This window comes from Panulirus ornatus, chromosome 5 (genome assembly GCF_036320965.1).
Source record: "Panulirus ornatus isolate Po-2019 chromosome 5, ASM3632096v1, whole genome shotgun sequence".
NCBI classification, from domain to species: Eukaryota; Metazoa; Arthropoda; class Malacostraca; order Decapoda; family Palinuridae; genus Panulirus; species Panulirus ornatus.
The window spans coordinates 40131049-40152090 of NC_092228.1; the positions used below are offsets into that span (position 1 = coordinate 40131049).

The 21042-nt window shown below is 38.7% G+C and overlaps 2 protein-coding genes across 3 annotated transcripts in view; one reads left to right on the forward strand and one right to left on the reverse strand.

Moving 5' to 3' along the window:
• Nucleotides 1-21042, forward strand: part of Itpr (Inositol 1,4,5,-trisphosphate receptor) — a 266291-nt gene that overhangs the window by 136719 nt on the left and 108530 nt on the right. Inside the window, exons 27-32 of the mRNA XM_071662011.1 lie at nucleotides 582-707; nucleotides 1953-2093; nucleotides 2774-2974; nucleotides 6348-6469; nucleotides 12465-12600; nucleotides 16398-16564. Coding sequence (XP_071518112.1) covers nucleotides 582-707; nucleotides 1953-2093; nucleotides 2774-2974; nucleotides 6348-6469; nucleotides 12465-12600; nucleotides 16398-16564 — 893 coding nt within the window. The remainder of the gene's footprint in view (nucleotides 1-581; nucleotides 708-1952; nucleotides 2094-2773; nucleotides 2975-6347; nucleotides 6470-12464; nucleotides 12601-16397; nucleotides 16565-21042) is intronic.
• The window catches only part of LOC139748689 (prolyl endopeptidase), a 245071-nt gene that overhangs the window by 71830 nt on the left and 152199 nt on the right, over nucleotides 1-21042 (reverse strand). The gene's annotated exons all lie outside the window — the stretch shown is intronic.

A 21042-nucleotide genomic window follows, 5' to 3' on the forward strand; every position in this document is an offset into this window, starting at 1 on the left:
AAGAGTGTGGTTAAGAAAACTGAAGAGGGGGTACTGAAATTGTTTGGATGTATGGAGAGAATGAGTGAGGAAAGGTTGACAAAGAAGATATATACATCAGAAGAGAAGGGGAAAATGAGAACAAGGAGACCAAATTGGAGATTGAGGGGTGGAGTGGAAAAGATTTGAGTGACTGGAGCCTGAACATGCAGGAGGGTGAAAGGCTTGCATAGGATAGAGTGAATTGGAATGATGTGATATACTGGTGTCAACATGCTGTCATTGGAGTGAACTAAGTTATGTGAAGCATCTTGGGTAAACCATAGAAAGTTCTGTGGACCTGGTTTTGGATAGGGATCCATGCATTATACATGACAGCTCGAGATTGGATGTGAGTGATGTGGCCTTTCTTCATCTGTTCCTGGCACTACCTTGCTCATGTGGAAAACAGAGATTTAATATGAAATTTTTTTTTATTTTACATCAGTAATGGAATCTTAGGGAATACACAGGGATGATTTATAAAATTTAGTTTTCCTTTGTAGGATACTGATTAATGTTTTCATTTTATGCCTCATTTGAGTTTTTATTTTTCATTGCAGATTTTAGTGAGAATGAATAAGCTGTGTGTCACACAGTCCAGTCATGGTAATCTGTCTCCCAAGAGGAATGAACAGCGGCTTTTGCGGAACATGGGCATCCATTCTGTAGTTTTGGAGCTGTTGCAAGTAAGTACATAGTCTCTGTTGTTGCTGAAGATTAAAGTTAGATATGAGCAAGTAATTTGCTAAACAGCATATGTGCAGTAGGAGCAGAATTTTGCATGGTATAGCACAATGTTTAGATGAATGGAAGAGTTATGAAAGGCATTATGTTAGATTAGTTATATTTCTCTTGCATTACATCATGTACTTTATAGGTAATTGCTTGTGCAGCTTGATTATCCTCTTCATACATCTGCTCTGTCGTCTTACAAAAGCATGTCATGCAGTCTGTTAAGATCGCAGATGAGGTAGTTGGAGTTAGTCTAGTAAACCCAGAACTTTTTTTTAAAAGCTTTGAGGCTGTGCTCCAGGTGGGAGCAAGGTAAAATGGGCTCCTTTTGGGGTGGGAAGGCCATTGATTATATGGTACTCCTTTCTGTCTACTGATAATACTTGAATTTTTTAATTATATGACCCCAGGACCCTTTTTACTGGACCTACATGTAGGCAGAGTCTGGTAATGCCATACTTGACTTTAAAGAGTGTATTGATAATACTGTCTTGTCTAGCCAAGTAATGAGTGGGATAATAATGAGAAGTTTCACCATGAAAGATGGAAAGCTTATGAAGAAAATGATTTATAACAAAATTGAATAATACATTTTATGGTCATCAGCCAAAAAATTGGATATAAAGAAATTAGAGAGGATTCAAAACCAGTTCACAATAAGAATTGAAGAAATGAAATACATGAACTGTCATGAGGAGCTGGAAGAATTCAAACTCTGCAGCCTTGAAAGAAGAAGAGGAAGGTGCATGATAATCTACACTTGACAGAAAGTTGAGGGTATCAAGATCTCTTTACTTGGCCAAAAATATTTTCAGCAAGGGGGAAACAGTAAATGTATATTGTCCATTCATGGACTTAGAAAGGTTTGAGTTTTAAGCAGTTCTCAACATTTTCATAAAATTGTTCTGATCAGAAACCTTTTCCTCTTAGTATGTAAGTGAACTGATTGATGAAAATATGTCACATGTATTTACTAAGACAGTTTCTACTGTGTTTCACTTGTCTGCATGAGAGAATTATCAACAAGAGTTTATGATATTTAGCTCTACACTATCTCCTTTTCACATTTTCTTGAATCCACAGCAAAGTGTTAGCTAGCATCATCTTTACATTCATCAGGTCTTTTTCTGTGTTAGATATGATAGCTACCACTGCAAGAAATTTTCAGTAATCTTCAATATTATCGTTTTCTTTTTCAGATTCCTTATGACAGAAAGGAAGATAAACGTATGAATGAATTAATTGAGCTTGCCCATCAGTTTCTTCAGAACTTTTGCCTTGGTGATCGGGCAAATCAGGCTTTGCTATATAAGAGCATTGATCTGTTCCTCAACCCAGGGGTAAGAAGAAAACAACAGTAGTTTTTTTCTGCTTTTTCCTTCCATATACAATTATACATACATATATATGGAGGAAGTGAAGTGTTTTAGATATCTGGGAGTGGATATAGCAGCGGATGGAATCATGGAAGCAGAAGTGAGTCACAGGGTGGGAGAGGGGATGAAGGTTCTAGGAGGGTTGAAGAATGTGTGGAAAGTGAGAATGTTATCTCGGAGAGCAAAAATGGCTATGTTTGAAGAAATGGTGGTTCCAACAATGTTTTATGGTTGTGAGGCATGGGTTATAGATAGGGTTGTGCGGAGGGGGTACGTTTGAAGGAATAGTGGTTCCAACAATGTTATATGGTTGCGAGGCATGGGCTATAGATAGGGTTGTGCGGAGAAGGGTGGATGTGTTGGAAATGAAATGTTTGAGGACAACATTTTGTGTGAGGTGGTTTGATCGAGTAAATAATGAAAGGGTAAGAGAGATATGTGGAAGTATAAAGAGTGTGGTTGAGAGAGCAGAAGAGGGTGTATTGAAATGGTTTGGTGACATGGAGAGAATGAGTGAGGAAGGATTGTATGTAGCACATACAGCTCTTAACAATATCAAATTACCCAGGGCTTAGACTAAGTTTTTAATGTACATTTCCACCTTTTTTTTTGTTTTCCTTATGTTATTACCTCTTTTGCTGCAGCTGCTAGAAGCCAAGACAGTGTGTGCTGTTTTTAAGGATAACTCTCACCTGTGCAGTGAGGTATCAGAACGGGTCATACAACACTTCATTCACTGTATTGAGACTCATGGCCGACATGTTCAGTACTTAAAGTTTCTCCAAACCATTGTCAAAGCAGAGGGACAGTTCCTTCGTAGAAGTCAGGATATGGTTATGCAGGAGGTAAGTGCTTATAACAGGGCTGAATGTAATGATGCAGGTGAGTGTGGAGGTAAAAACTCTGAATAGTATGAATAATGAAGGAAATCAAAATGTGAAATTGATTGTGTGATGAAAGTATGATGATGTTCTTTGGTATGGATGAGATATGGTGGTAAGTAGTAGATGGTAGGCAACCACTGATTAGGGAAGTATATGACTGGTATTACCCACTTAGGTAGTAGGAGGGTTAGTGACAATTATGTAGTGAGCCAGCACTTCAGTGGTTGTCGGGTTGCACTCCTCTGACCCAGGTGGCTGTATTTTCTTTTTGCCTCACCCACACATGAACTGCTGGCATTCTGTCCACAACATACAATCTCTCCTTGTTGTACAAAAAACTTAGCAACACTTAACCCACACAACTTATTCTTTGTAACTCTAGATTTTCCTGTGGTGAGTGCTGTGCATTATCCCAGCCTCTTGGCAATATGGTACGAGCAGTAGACAGAAGTAGTTGGTGGGAACATAAGGCAGGAGGATTTGGTAGAAACTTTAGGTTGGAGTAATAGGTAGGAACATTAGGGTGGAGCATTAAGAAGTAGTAGTAGGATGGAACATGAGGTAGATGTAGTTAGGTTGAACATAAGGTAGGAGCCTCTGGAAACACAGTTCTGGAATTGCCTTCTGCCAGTGGCTAGTGAAAGGTGAGGCACCTGAGGTTAAGAAGCAGCACTGGAATTCACTGGTCATGGAGATTCTTTTGCCAATGCCATCTCCATGAGAGTTCCCAGTGATAATGGATATTAATTAGAGAGAGAGATTGATAGATGAGGTATGGTTTGATGAAATAGGTAAAGTATTTCATGATGATGTTTGTGAAAAAGGATTTTTTATTTTAAGCAAGATGATAGAATGTTGTGAACATAGTGTGATATTAGAATGTAATCATAGACAGAAGTAGTTGGTGGGAACATAAGGCAGGAGGATTTGGTAGAAACTTTAGGTAGGAGTAATAGGTAGGAACATTAGGTTGGAGCATTAAGAAGTAGTAGTAGGATGGAACATGAGGTAGATGTAGTTAGGTGGAACATAAGGTAGGAGCCTTTGGAAACACAGTTCTGGAATTGCCTTCTGCCAGTGGCTAGTGAAAGGTGAGGCACCTGAGGTTAAGAAGCAGCACTGGAATTCACTGGTCATGGAGATTCTTTTGCCAATGCCATCTCCATGAGAGTTCCCAGTGATAATGGATATTAATTAGAGAGAGAGATTGATAGATGAGGTATGGTTTGATGAAATAGGTAAAGTATTTCATGATGATGTTTGTGAAAAAGGATTTTTTATTTTAAGCAAGATGATAGAATGTTGTGAACATAGTGTGATATTAGAATGTAATCATTGCAGCATATGTTAGTTTAAAAGAAGCAGGATGATATAGGAAAATTTGGGACATGGTAGTGTGACCAAGCACATGTATGGTAGTGTTCAGTGAGGCAGATTGCAATGTGATAAGGCACAATATGACAGTGTGATGAGGTTAGATATGTATGTATGTATGTATGTATGAATCTATCTATCTATCTATCTATCTATCTATCTATATATATATTTATTTTATTTATTTATTTTGCTTTGTCGCTGTCTCCCGCGTTTGCGAGGTAGCGCAAGGAAACAGACGAGAGAAATGGCCCAACCCACCCCCATACACATGTATATACATACACGTCCACACATGCAAATATACATACCTATACATCTCAATGCACACATATATATACACACACAGACACATACATATATACCCATGCACACAATTCACACTGTCTGCCTTTATTCATTCCCATCGCCACCTCGCCACACATGGAATACCATCCCCCTCCCTCCTCATGTGTGCGAGGTAGCGCTAGGAAAAGACAACAGAGGCCCTAGCTGTCATGCAATAATGCCCAAAACCACAGCTCCCTTTCCACATCCAGGCCCCACACAACTTTCCATGGTTTACCCCAGACGCTTCACATGCCCTGATTCAATCCACTGACAGCACGTCAATCCCGGTATACCACATCGATCCAAGTCACTCTATTCCTTGCCCGCCTTACACCCTCCTGCATGTTCAGGCCCTGATCACTCAAAATCTTTTTCACTCCATCTTTCCACCTCCAATTTGGTCTCCCACTTCTCCTCGTTCCCTCCACCTCCGACACATATATCCTCTTGGTCAATCTTTCCTCACTCATTCTCTCCATGTGCCCAAACCATTTCAAAACACCCTCTTCAGCTCTCTCAACCACGCTCTTTTTATTTCCACACATCTCTCTTACCTTTACATTACTTACTCGATCAAACCACCTCACGCCACACATTGTCCTCAAACATCTCATTTCCAGCACATCCACCCACCTGCGCACAACTCTGTCCATAGCCCATGCCTCGCAACCATACAACATTGTCGGAACCACTATTCCTTCAAACATACCCATTTTTGCTTTCCGAGATAATGTTCTCGACTTCCACACATTCTTCAATGCTCCTAGAACTTTCACCCCCTCCCCGACCCTCTGATTCACTTCTGCTTTCATGGTTCCATCTGCTGCCAAATCCACTCCCAGATATCTAAAACACTTTACTTCCTCCAGTTTTTCTCCATTCAAACTTACCTTCCGATTGACTTGTCCCTCAACCCTACTGTACCTAATAACCTTGCTCTTATTCACATTTACTCTTAACTTTCTTCTTTCACACACTTTACCAAACTCAGTCACCAGCTTTTGCAGTTTCTCACAGGAATCAGCCACCAGTGCTGTATCATCAGCAAACAACAACTGACTCACTTCCCAAGCTCTCTCATCCACAACAGACTGCATACATGCCCCTCTTTCCAAAACTCTTGCATTCACCTCCCTAACAACCCCATCCATAAACAAATTAAACAACCATGGAGACATCACACACACCCCTACCGCAAACCAACATTCACTGAGAGCCAATCACTTTCCTCTCTTCCTACACATACACATGCCTTACATCCTCGATAAAAACTTTTCACTGCTTCTAACAACTTGCTTCCCACACCATATATTCTTAGTACCTTCCACAGAGCATCTCTATGAACTCTATCATATGCCTTCTCCAGATCCATAAATGCTACATACAAATCCATTTGCTTTTAAGTGAAAAAATAGATATATGATGCATATTACAAGGACTGTTTTCCATCATTTGTTAGTTTGTTATTTGTATTACAAGATAGTAGGTGATAGAACTAACCATCACAACTAGAAAGTTTCTTGTTTTTCATTGAATATAGAATTTTAGATGGCATCAGGTTTCTATGAAGATAATGACACTATTCTTTTGTGGCATTATTTACACAATGTGGCCTTTTGTATTATTAAAGCTGGTGAATGCTGGTGAAGATGTGCTAGTATTCTACAATGAAAGGGCTTCATTCAACATGTTTATTGAAATGATGAAAGCAGACCGCAACAGAATGGACTTTGATGATAGCAGTCCACTCAGGTATCTGTAATTTCTTGTTTACTTACTACAAGTATTTTTCTCTGTGTTTATGGCAGTATCAGCTTGTTTATTGTATATATAAATGGAAAGTAATTTATATGGTTTATGTTTGTGATGTTTACTGTAGTAATGTACAGTATATTTTTTCACATTTTTGTGTATCGCTTTTTTAGGTAGGTGCTGTGTAGCTTTCATCAGTTCCATCAGTCCACCGTGGTAAAGCAAAGCTACGCAAAGGAATTAATTTTTCATTTTTAATACTTCTGGTGGCATACCTTTAATGCAATAAGGTTTTATTTTTTTAAGATTTTTTTCTAAAATTGAGATCCTCCTTGCATTTGTTGAAGTATGGGAAGAGTGAAGCTGCATATTCTGAGGACATGCAAAGGGAGAGAAAGGTACACAAGCTTTTTTTATTGATCATTGTCATTAGTTGCCATAGATATGTCTTCTGAAAGGTGTTGTATCTTACAAAAGTGATCATTATGAAGGATAAACAAGCATTCTTTTAGTGGTAGTAAATCTGTAACTTGTCAGTGATGGATCTTCACAGAAAGCAAGTTTTTTAGAGAGAGGTGATTAACCAAGTTTATTTCTTCTATCAATCTATCTATATCTCTGATGCCCGTTCCAATTGGAACTCCCTCAGAGGGGTGGCCATGGCAATAGTCTCCTAACTAGTGGACTTCAGTGCTGCTTCTTAGCCTTTAGTGCCTCACCTGTAACAGGCCACTGGCAGAGAGCAACTGTAGCGCAGTGTTTGCTAAGGCTCAAGTTATTTCTTTGGTTGAGGAAGTCTTTTGATGTGTTCTTAGTGTTTTAATCAGAGATTAGTTAAATGGAAAAAGGGAGTTGAGAGATTTTACAGCCATCACTTCAAGCAAGTTAATTCCATGGACAACCTCCTAACACACACACACATACATACACAAAAAAAATATGTTGGCTGGTGTTTAAGCACTAAGCACTTGCATTTTTATTGCCATCTCAAAAAATGGGAGACTAATTCACTCTTAAAAAAGTATGTTGGCTGTTATTTAAGGGCTAAGCACATGCATTTTTTTGCAATCCCAAAAAACTAATTCACTCTTATTTAAACAGTTTTGTCTCATCTGTCTATGCATCCATCTAAAGTGGTTTTATTCTTGACCCCAAGTGGTTTGACTAGAGGTTTGAGATTTTGACAGTACACAGAACTTTACATCTTTACCTTCATGTCATTGTACAACTTTTTGAGCCACAAATAACCCCTTATAGCATATGCTTTTTCTCTCCAGTGACAAGAAACAAGGCTAAGTATCATTTGCAATATGCAGAATCATCTTGTGTCAAAAATGCTATCTTCCATCATACAGTAGGTGGCATAAACTGTTATCTCTTTGCAACCATACCTTTTCACAGAACCATAAAAGAATACACATTCATCAACTACCTATTCTCTCATAATGAATTTTCACCTTGCTCCTGTTCCTCCTTCACTTTCCTTCCTTCCTTCCAGGTAAACAGTCAGACATCATTCTCTCCAGTTCTGTCCTATTCAGATTTTCCAAACTAATGCAGCATACTATTCTTCAGTTTAAGTGACTTTTATTTTCACTAGCTCATTTTAACATTTTCATTTTTCTGCTTACTATTACCATATATTCCTGTCGTGTTAACAGACTCTACCTGCGAAAGGTTACACTGCTTGTTAAAAGTCACCTTTGGTAAGGCTATATCAATGGGAGTACAGTCTCTGGAGAGAACTACTTACTCCAAAGGAATGTACATTTCCATTTCTCAGCTACAAGAAGTAGTGCAGCCCTTGGCTGCAAAAGCCATTAGAAGAAGGTTCTGGCTAACAACAGGACTCAAAAGATTTTTTTCTCACTTTTTCTTGCTTTAATGAGGTAGCACCAGGAGCAGATGAAGAAAGGCCACATCCTCTCACATTGATTCTCTGTCATGTGTAATGCACTAAAACTACAGCTGTCTATCCACAACCAGACTCCACAGACCTTGCTGTGGTTTACTTTGGATATTTCACATACCCTGGCTCAGCCCATTGATAGCATGTCAACCCCTGTATACCCCTGTATACTACAATATTCCAGTTCATTCAGTCCTCAGCACACCTTTCACCCTCCTGCATGTTCAGGCCCTAATCATTCAAAATCTCTTCACTATCCTTCCTTTTCATTATCCTTCCATCTCCAATTTGGTCTCCCTGTTCTCCATGTTCCCTCCACTTCTGACTTATATATCCTCGTTGTCAACCTGTCCTTACTCATTCTCTCCATATGTCCAAACCATTTTAGCACACCCTCACCAGTTCCCTCAACCACATTCTTTTTATTACCACACTTCTCTCTTACCCTTTCATTACTTACTTGATCAAACCAGTTCACACTACATATTGTCCTCAAACATTTCTTTGGGGAATTATGAATAAAAAGAAATATATATCCTCTCAGTCTCTCTCTTTGTCTATATCTGTTTCATTCATTCCTTCTAAGAACTCCCATCAAAGGGGTTACCACAGCAAAAGACTCTCCACTTAACCCTGTGCTTACATGCTTCCCTTGCACATATCATTGCACACATTCTTCCCCTTACATATTTTTTTTTTTTTTGCTTTGTCGCTGTGTCCCGCGTTAGCAAGGTAGCGCAAGGAAACAGACGAAAGAAATGGCTCAACCCACCCCCATACACATGTATATACATACATCCACACACGCAAATATACATACCTACACAGCTTTCCATGGTTTACCCCAGACGCTTCACATGCCCTGTTTTAATCCACTGACAGCACGTCAACCCCGGTATACCACATCGATCCAATTCACTCTATTCCTTGCCCTCCTTTCACCCTCCTGCATGTTCAGGCCCCGATCACACAAAATCTTTTTCACTCCATCTTTCCACCTCCAATTTGGTCTCCCACTTCTCCTCGTTCCCTCCACCTCCGACACATATATCCTCTTGGTCAATCTTTCCTCACTCATTCTCTCCATGTGCCCAAACCATTTCAAAACACCCTCTTCTGCTCTCTCAACCACGCTCTTTTTATTTCCACACATCTCTCTTACCCTTACGTTACTTACTCGATCAAACCACCTCACACCACACATTGTCCTCAAACATCTCATTTCCAGCACATCCATCCTCCTGCGCACAACTCTATCCATAGCCCACGCCTCGCAACCATACAACATTGTTGGAACCACTATTCCTTCAAACATACCCATTTTTGCTTTCCGAGATAATGTTCTCGACTTCCACACATTCTTCAAGGCTCCCAGGATTGTCGCCCCCTCCCCCACCCTATGATTCACTTCCGCTTCCATGGTTCCATCCGCTGCCAGATCCACTCCCAGATATCTGAAACACTTTACTTCCTCCAGTTTTTCTCCATTCAAACTTACCTCCCAATTGACTTGTCCCTCAACCCTACTGTACCTAATAACCTTGCTCTTATTCACATTTACTCTTAACTTTCTTCTTTCACACACTTTACCAAACTCAGTCACCAGCTTCTGCAGTTTCTCACATGAATCAGCTACCAACGCTGTATCATCAGCGAACAACAACTGACTCACTTCCCAAGCTCTCTCATCCACAACAGACTTCATACTTGCCCCTCTTTCCAAAACTCTTGCATTCACCTCCCTAACAACCCCATCCATAAACAAATTAAACAACCATGGAGACATCACACACCCCTGCCGCAAACCTACATTCTCTGAGAACCAATCACTTTCCTCTCTTCCTACACGTACACATGCCTTACATTTTTATATGTCCCCTAATATTGATCCAATATATCAGAGAATGCAGAATCATAAAGAAGGCAGAATTATGCCATGTAGCAGATTGCTCCCAATTATCTTGTCCCTCAACCCTACTGAACCTAATAACCTTGCTCTTCACATTCACTCTCAGCTTTCTTCTTTCACACACTTTAGAAACTGAGTCACCAACTTCTGCTGTTTCTCACCCGAATCAGCCACCAGCACTGTATGATCAGCAAACAACTAACTCACTTCCCAAGCCCTCTCATCCACAACAGAATGCATACTTGCCCCTCTCTCCAAAACTCTTGCATTCACTTCCCTAACAACCCCATTTATAAACAAATTGAACAACCATGGAGACATCACGTACCCCTGCCACAAACCGACATTCACTGGGAACCAATCACTTTTCTTTCTTCCTATTCATACACATGCCTTACATCCTTGATAAAAACTTTTCAATGTTTTTAGCAACTTGCCTCCCACACCATATACTCTTAATACCTTCCACAAAGCATCTCAATCAACTCTATTTGAACACTCACCTTTATCCCCTTTCCTTTTGTACAATGGCACTATGCATGCATTCCTCCAATCCCCAGGCACCTCACCATGAACCATACATACATTGAATATCCTTACCAGCCAGTCAACAACACAGTCACCCCCTAGTGATTCCAACAATGTTGTATGGTTGTGAGGCATGGGCTATAGATAGGGTTATGCGGAGGAGGGTGGATGTGTTGGAAATGAATATTTGAGGACAATATGTGGTGTGAGGTGGTTTGATTGAGTAAGTAATGAAAGGGTAAGAGAGATGTGTGGTAATAAAAAGAGTGTGGTTGTGAGAGTAGAAGAGGGTGTATTGAAATGGTTTGGTCTCTTGGAGAGAATGAGTGAGGAAAGATTGACAAAGAGGATATATGTGTCAGAGGTAGAGGGAATGAGAAGTGGGAGATGGAAGGATGGAGTGAATAAGATTTTGAGTGATCAGGGCCTGAACATACAGGAGGGTGAAAGATGTGCAAGGAATAGAGTGAATTGGAACGATATGGTATACTGGGGTCGACATGCTGTCAATGGATTGAACCAGGGCATATGAAGCGTCTGGGGTAAACCATGGAAAGTTTTGTGGGACCTGGATGTGAAAAGGGAGCTGTGGTTTTGGTGCATTACACATGACTGCTAGAGACTGAGTGTGAATGAATGTGGCCTTTGTCGTCTTTTCCTAGAGCTACCTCGCACGCGCATGTGTATATATGTATATGTATGTATCCGTTGGAATGTATAGGTATGTATATGTGCGTGTGTTGGTTTTTATGTATATGCATGTGTATGTGGGTGGATTGGGCCATTCTTTCTTCTGTTTCCTTGTGCTACCTCACTAACACTGGCGACAGCGACTAAGTGTAATGAAAAAAATATATAAAGAGATTGCTGCGCCAGTAAATCATATATCTTCTAGTAACCTTCCTTAGTCTATCACATGTTTATATTTTATCATTAGATATCTTTCCATCAATATCCCCTCCATTTTTATTTGAATAATCTGTAGGTACTAGAAAGGCTGAATCTTTTCTGTCATTTTACCATATTGGTGAATCTTGCATTATTTGTTCTTTCATGCACTTACTTTCAATTTCCTCTTTTAACATACACAAATTTCTCTATTCATATCTTCCTGTTCCTCTTCCATTTCACCCAGTAATTCTGTATCATCAGCTTACAACAGAATCCCCACTTTGTCTCTCATCTCATTTTCACTACATGTGTATTACTTGAAAAGATCTTCATATGTCTTTCATTTAGAAATTAAACAGCCATTAAGATAGAGCAACCCATCTCCAACCTTAGCTCTTAACTGCTAACTCTTCCGCCCATATATCCTTAAGTTTGCCTTTATTTATTCCTCCTTGTTCTTCTTTGTACCTCACTGTAGAAACCTATAACTCATTCTGGTAGTATAGGAAAGATGCTTGATTTTAGTATTATTGATATACCTGCTAGAAAGTTTTGTTTTTAGTGTGAGGGTGGTGATAGTCTTCATGAATTCATATTAGATATACTTGCTGTGATTTTCATAGATTTTTTTTTTTTCTTTGTACAATCCTGAGAGCTTCTTACCTATAATGTCTGAATACTTGGGAGTGATAAACAATATACATATGTATGTAGAGAGAGAAAAATCAATTTGTATAACTTCAAGAGCCACCTTACAGGTACCACATAGAACTGGTGAAACTGTTGGCCTGCTGTACTGAGGGAAAGAATGCTTCTACAGAGATCAAATGTCACAGTCTGTTACCTTTGGATGACATTGTGGCTATGGTAGAGCACAAGGATTGTATCCCTGAGGTAATGATGGTTCAGATGATGTTGGGGCATGTGGAAGGGTGTTTGTTGGTTGGTAGTTCCTTATCGTTGGAGGGAAATATAAGTAGGTTATTTCTGCTACAAGAGGAATGATTTATTGCAGTCTTTTGTGGGTTACATTATGTGTCATATAGAAAGTTTGCTTATGTCCAATTAACATATCCTTCAAATCATTGTTCATGATGCATTAATTCTCTTAGCTTGCATTTAATACAGGAGCATTTAAGTATTTAGATAAATTTTTGTATGATGTGATTTTTGAAGCTAACAGCACATTGTCAGTCCAGATGTTTGTGGACCACTTATTGTTATGATAGAATCCATGTTTGAAGCAATTAATCATCCCTCTTGATATAAACATTAACATAATAATTCTCTAGGATTTATTTTTGGACGTTGGCCGCAGTGTCTTGCCTGAGTTTGCTGATCCTCTTCAAAGATTATTACCCAAGTTTTCATATGACACTGAAAATGGTATTCAGATTATTTCATTCCCCTTAGGTGCCACATTGAACTTGTTAACCTACTGGCCGACTTGACTGAAGGCAAGAACGTTTACACGGAGATTAAATGTCACAGTCTTATTACACTTGACGACATTGTATCGGTTGTGACACACCCTGAGTGTATTATTGAGGTATTGTAACTGTTAAAGTGATAGATGTTATAGTGATATACAGTTTCTGGTGTGCTTACTCATCCATAACAATGTTTACAAATGATTTAATTCTCTTTTCCTTTGTTACACAGCATTTTCTGTATGTTATATTTCTTTTCATTGTTTATTAACTCCTTGACATAGGTGTTTCCTGTGAATTAGTCTCTAGTATAAGGTATTTTACTACTATTTGATGTTCCTTGACTGTCATTTTAAGAAGTTACCCACCTTGGAGCTAAAGTTCGAGGATATTATATAATATCATTCCTACTCCTGGGGCATGCAAATGTTTTGTGAGCTCCTTCCCTTTGGCAGCATCAAAGACTACTCTCAATGAAAGTTAAAAATCAGATTGCATGACTCCTATACCCTCCCCATCCATTAATGCCACCAGCTCCAAGTTCCCTACACTGCCCAGTCAACCCTTTTATTTTTAATAAGTGTACATTTGTTTTTCACTTTATGTTATCGGTGAGTTTCTCGTGTGATGCCCATAACCATGCCATTTACTAGATATAGCAATACTGGTTATTTCCATGTTTGGATCATAATGTAACAGTAATTCCTTTTTGCTTGGAATATCTTTCTTGGATTAATGAATATTTTGATTCCCTTATCATATCTAGTTACAGTGAGCAAAAATTTTGGACATTTAGAAAATATTCAACTGACTTCTACAATTCCTGTATACCAAATGTAAACACAGTAAATATGCTCTGATTAAATTATCTCTCGCCAGAGCGGAAATACATAAATCATAATCGGTAATGATTCAATGTAGCTTTGATTGATCTAACAGTAGGTGTCTGGTGCTTTCATTATAAACATCAGTGCCAACAAATGCCAAGAGTTAAGCCATTTCTTGTTATGCATTATAGTGATTACTTGATAGAGGAACATATCACATTTAGTTGATTAAGAAAACTTCATTTTATGTAGGAATTTGAGTAATTTGTGAGGCATGGCAGCAAAGTAGAGACCTTATTTTCAGTACATGATATGTGATATCTACAGACTAGATTTGTGCAAGTGGGACTGTCATTCAGCAGTTCTTGGTGCTTCTTTGTGAAGATGGGAAGAGGACAAGGTACAGAATAACCTCTGAAAGTCCTCTTTTAAATTTTGGAAATCACTAAGATTCAGATGATTTCAGGATTCAAGACTGTATACCTTACCTTACCCTCCTTCCTCAGGAAGCACTCAGGAAACCTGCTGCATCCATTGGGTGGGACCATTGTTCATAAGATGTGGTGATATTGTATTTGTTTTTCTCCATGTGAGAAGAGTGCAGAGCAGTTACACTAAAAGTATTCAGTGCTTTCTTTTGTAGTGGTTGCATTGTGGCATGAGGATCTTGTGACATTTTGAAATGGCGTTGTAATGTTGGAGCAGTAACTGATGTTTGGAGCACACAGGGAAATAAGTTTCATGTATGTCTGAAGTTTAGTGTCTGGTGGATGGATGTCTCATGGGATGGCATTTAAGACTGGATTAGGAAGACTTTTGTTTAGTGCTTGTTGGGTTATTTCAGTATGTAATATGTTTTGTCATTATTGTATTTGATGGGGTTGTGAGAGATATTTGTGTTTAGGTTCCTGAAGTATGAGGCAGGTGTCAGTTATTTATTTTGACAAGGGTTTGTGGTGGGTTATGGATTAGTTTGGATGAGAAGGGGTGAGTGCTCTTTGCAGGGATTGATGGGATTGCATTGGGAAATATTTGTTTCATGCAAATGTTACAGTGCTTGAAGTTGCTAAGCAGCCAGAGAGTGTTCTGAATGTTCTAAGGTGGATTTTTACTTGGTGAAGCTTAATTTAGGGTGGATTGATTGAACTGCTTTTAAAGGTTACTAATGGATTCTTTTTCTGCTCCAAATCTTGAACCAGTAAGTGTTCTGAAGTTTATCAGTTTGTTTGTTACTTTTGTGTTGTTTTTGAGAGTAAATTTTGTTTTTCACTCATATACCCAGAATGGTTTGAATTTCATGAGAGTAATTTCGCAATTCAAGGTGATGGGTAGTTGCAGGATGGAATCTTGTTTGCTTGGAGTTATAAGGATTACTGTGGTAATGCTGACACTTTGTTCTGGGTAAGCTAGTGCCCCAATTGTGTCATGTAGAAAGGATTACTTTTCTGTGGTAATGCTGACTTTTTGTTCTTGATAAGCTAGGGCTCCAATTATGTGATGTAGTGTTAGATGTTTTTTGCTGCCTGTTTTGTGACAATTGCTGTGATGTTTTAAGTTTCTCTTTTGTTTGAGAAGACCTTCATACCTTGACCTGCAGGGGTTAATAGAAGGTCATGTATAGGAAGAGAGCTAGGGAGAGAACCGATTATTAGGGAACTCCATTACAGAGCTTAAGGATTTTAGAACTGAAGCCTTTGTTAAAGAGTAAGTTGATGGCTAGCTATGAAGTTGGCCAACCACTTTTTTCATTCTACAGGGATAAGTTTTTGATGGCGTCAGATGCTTTATTTGATTGTTATTGTCACTATTGCAATACTGAGTGGGAAAGAAGATGCCATTGATTGAAGTCATCCAAGTGTGTTGTGCGAGGTTTGTGTGGTGTGTTAGTGCCATTTAATTTCGGAGGGAAGGGGCACATGAAAAGTATTAAGGACAAAAATTTTCCCAAAAATCTTGATATATATGTACAAGTAAATTGAATATTAAGAAAAAGAATATGTAGAAGCAAATTGAATATTAAGAAAAAGAATATGTAGGAGCAAATTGAATATTAAGAAAAAGAATATGTAGGAGCAGAGTGATCTGCGTGAATCATCTGAGGGATATATTTTTTATGAATTGTTTATTGACCAAGTTGTCTGTGTACTTTGGGTTGGGCAGTTGTGTAAAGTACCTCTTGACTGAGACATGTTTTTCATTTTCCTTATAAGAAGATTTAGCTGAATCAGTTATTAAAAAATGTGATCTCATGTGGAGTGTTTAGGCTAAAATGTAGATTAATTTTGCATGTCTTAGAAAATGAGTACTTGTTTTCAGGGCATATTATTTCTGATAATGTTTGCCTCTTGGATAGTTTACTAAATGCATTGCTTTAATCTTGGTTAATGTTATTTTAAGGACTTGCATCCATCTAATGTTAGATATGTCCATTTAGGTTAAAGAAGCTTACATCAATTTCCTCAACCATTGTTACATTGACACTGAGGTTGAGATGAAGGAAATATACAACTCTCATCACATCTGGAGCTTGTTTGAGAAGTCATTTTTGGTGGACATGGGTCGAGTGGCCACAGCTCCACCTGACCGCAGACATGCTGACAAGTAAGTTTCATATTTTTCCATGTTGGGTCCAGTTGTAAATTGGTTAAATCAGTGCCACAAGATTAAGTTTTCTTTGTTCATGATTTGTATCAAATTGCCTTGGCCTGCTCAGCCAGTTTACTGACATGTATGAGAGGTCCTTAGGATGTTTTAGTGTCATGGATGTTTTGTTACTCCACTTTTACTTTCTTACCCCTAGATCCCATTTTATGGGGACTCAACAGTACTTGGAAAGTTGGTCATGTCCACTGGGCAGAACCACATGTTGGGAAGTGTGATGATGTGTATATACCTGTGTGAGTTGAAAACAGTTGAGTAGTAAGTGAGCAGTTTCTTCAGTATGGAACTTGCATATTTGGCTTGAATGGTCTTTTATTATACCCCATATATCTGTAGGTACTGCCCAAGATTACATTAAACATTATATTTATATATTTATTATACTTTGTCGCTGTCTCCCGCGTTTGCGAGGTAGCGCAAGGAAACAGACGAAAGAAATGGCCCAACCCCCCCCATACACATGTATATACATACGTCCACACACGCAAATATACATACCTACACAGCTTTCCATGGTTTACCCCAGACGCTTCACATGCCCTGCTTCAATCCACTGACAGCACGTCAACCCCGGTATACCACATCGCTCCAATTCACTCTGTTCCTTGCCCTCCTTTCACCCTCCTGCATGTTCAGGCCCCGATCACACAAAATCTTTTTCACTCCATCTTTCCACCTCCAATTTGGTCTCCCTCTTCTCCTTGTTCCCTCCACCTCCGACACATATATCCTCTTGGTCAATCTTTCCTCACTCATCCTCTCCATGTGCCCAAACCACTTCAAAACACCCTCTTCTGCTCTCTCAACCACGCTCTTTTTATTTCCACACATCTCTCTTACCCTTACGTTACTCACTCGATCAAACCACCTCACACCACACATTGTCCTCAAACATCTCATTTCCAGCACATCCATCCTCCTGTGCACAACTCTATCCATAGCCCACGCCTCGCAACCATACAACATTGTTGGAACCACTATTCCTTCAAACATACCCATTTTTGCTTTCTGAGATAATGTTCTCGACTTCCACACATTCTTCAAGGCCCCCAGGATTTTCGCCCCCTCCCCCACCCTATGATCCACTTCCGCTTACATAAACTGAAAAAAAAAGTTTATGTTGAACAAGAATAGGCAAAGGAAAAGTAGATAACTCCAATGACTGTGATGGAAGTTCTTTACCAAAAAAGTTATGATATTAGATTTAAGATATATCTTTTTTGATTCATCTCAACCTCTCTCTGTTTTTTATCTGAATATTTTTATTAAGTAACATACAACAGTCCAGTGCAATGAAAGATTCTGTCAAGACTAAAAGAAATTAGGGTGAAAGCTAGTATTCTTTGAATGGAGAGAGGATGAGAAAAGAACTAGCTTCTGATATTTTATTGGATCATGCTTTAGAGAGCAAGTCCAAAAAGTGAAAAAGTGAATATGTGTGTGTGGCAGGAGTGGATTGGTTACCGATAGAATTTCTTAAGAAAGGGGATGACTGTGTGTTGGTTAGTTAGGATTTTCATTGTATATATAGATCATGTTTAGGTGCCTGAGGATTGGCAGAATGCTATATAATTAATGCCACTGTGTAAAGGCATGTTGAACAAAAGTAAATATTCGAATTACAGAGATAGAAGTTTGTTGAATGTACTTGGTAAGTTGTTTGAGAGGGTATTGGCATGCACAAAGCATCAGATTTGGGAGGAACATTGTGATTTCAGTAGTGGTAGAGGATGTGTAGATCAGGTATTTGCTTTGATGAATTTATATGAGAAATGCTCAGAGAAGTAGAAGGATTTGCATGTGGCATTTATGGATTTGGAGAAAGCGTATGATAGCGTTGATAGAGATTCTTTGTGGGTAGTGTTAAGAATATATGGACTGAGAGAAAAGGTGTTAGAATCTTGGAGGAGTTTGTACAAGGAGAGTAAGGTGTGTGCACAAGTAGGAAGAAGTGAGTGAGTGGTTGTAGTAAAAGGTGGGGGTCTGCTGCCGGAGTGTATGATACCACCATAGCTGTTTGATATGTTTGTGAATGGAGTGATAATGGAGGCCAATGTGAGGTTTTTGGTAAGTACTGCAGTTTGTCATAGGCTGGATGGCTTGGGAGGTGAGCAAGTTCTTGTTTGTTGATGACATTGTGGCAGATTCAAGTAAGAAATTCCAGAAGTGGGTTTTTAAGTTTAGGAGAATGTATTAAGAAAAAGAACTTAGAGTAAATGTGAATAAATGAAGGTTATTAGATTTAGCAATGGGGAGAGACGGGTTAGTTGGGATGTGAATTTAGATAAGAGAGAACTTCGTGGAAGTGAAGGGCTTTAGACTTCTAGGATTGGATATTGCATTGAGTGGAATGATGAGTACTGAGGTGAGCCATAGGGTTGGTAAAAAAAAAAGGAAGGGGGGCAAAGGTCCTAGATGCATTGAGGAATGTTCGGTAAGAGATGTCACTGTTTTTAAGGATAAAGATAGGGTTGTTTAATGATATGGTAATCACAGTGGTGTTGTATGGATGTGAGGCATGGGTCTTAGAGGTAAAAGCACAAAAGAGGGTGCATGTATTGGAAATAAAATATTTGAAGACAGTGTGTAGTGGGAGAAGGATTGATCAACTAAGAAGTGATAGGGTAAGAGAAAAGCATGGTAGTAGCAGAGTATGCTTGAGAGAGCTGAAGAGGTTATGCTGAAGTGGTTTGGACATCAGGAGGGGATGAATGAAGAGAGGTTGACAAAGAGGGAGTATGTGTAAAAAGTGAAGATACAAGAAGGGGAAAGACTTTTTTGTAGATGGAAGGATGGAATAACAGAAGTTTTGAGGGATTAGGGTTTGAACATCCAAGAGAGTTTAAAGCATATACAAGATAGTGTGAAATGGAGTGATATGGTAAAAAGTGGCAGCATGTTATTGAGGGACTGAGCCAGGGAATATGAAGTGTTTAAGTGAAAACACAGAAAGGTGTGGGAGCGTGGTTATGGATGGGGAATGTGATTTCTGTATTACTTGTGACAGCTAGGGAGTGGACTTGAGCAAGTGGGACTATTTCTCCATATGTTCCTGGTGCTACTTCACTATCTCAGGAAACTGTCTACAAGAATGGAAAAAATTAAAGGTTTCTTGTAGTCACAGTTTAAGAGTTAAATCTAACTAGGGTTACTGATTTTCCATTCTGAGATGCTGCATAAATCTAATTTGAGAGAGGAAACATATTCAGTCTGAGAGAGAAAATTACTTTCAGAAGGAGGGAAGGTGAGTTGAAGTGTATAAAGTGTAATTATTACCATGATAGAGCAAGCAGACAATATTATCTCCCATCAGCAACAGTTGCAATGGAATGGCCTGAGAGGAAACTTTGCATTAGAGAACAAAGAGAAGTTGAAAAACCTGAAGAAGGTAGTGTAGAAAAAACTTTGCCAAGTGTAGAAAAAACTTTGCCAATCCCTGTCAGGTACCCCTGAGATATTGAATGTAATGACAAACTTTTATCAAAATCCCAGAGAGGAGGACCAGAAGTGAGTCACATAGGAGAGATCAACAGTAGACCTAGTGCTACCAAATTTTCTTTGGTGATGAGAAAGAAGAAAATGAGATAGTGAATATCTGTTATTCTGCTTTCATCTAGGCTTTGCCTGAGTATTAACTTCATTCCGTTTGCTATTGTAATCAGTCTTTTTTTTTAAGAAAATGACTGGAATTCCCTCCAGTCGTAATGCTGAATTCTCTGTGTCAATTTATTGTCTTACATATGTTTTTTTATGGTATTTCAATAACTGTGATTGAATTTTCATTATATTGATTAAACATTTTTTTGCATATCTTATCTTTATTTTTTCCTGATGTCTCATTTGTTATTGTATTTTCATCATAATGATTAATGATTATTATTATTATTATTATTATTATTATTATTATTATTATTATTATTATTATTATAATGGCGAATAGTATAAAAAAAATTATTATTATTATTATTATTATTATATTATTATTATTATTATTATACTTTGTCGCTGTCTCTGCGTTAGCGAGGTAGCACAAGGAAACATGAAAAAATGGCCCAACCCACCCACATACACATGTATATGCATATACATCCACACACGCTCATATACATACGCATATATTTCATATTTTTTTATTTTTATTTTGCTTTGTCGCTGTCTCCCGCGTTTGCGAGGTAGCGCAAGGAAACAGACGAAAGAAAATAGCCCAACCCACCCCCATACTTATGTATATACATACATGTCCCCACATGCAAATATACATACCCATACATCTCAATGTACACATATATATACACACACACAGACATATTATATACACATGCGCACAATTCACACTGTCTGCCTTTATTCATTCCCATTGCCACCTCGCCACACATGGAATAACATCCCCCTCCCCCCTCATGTGCGCAAGGCAGCGC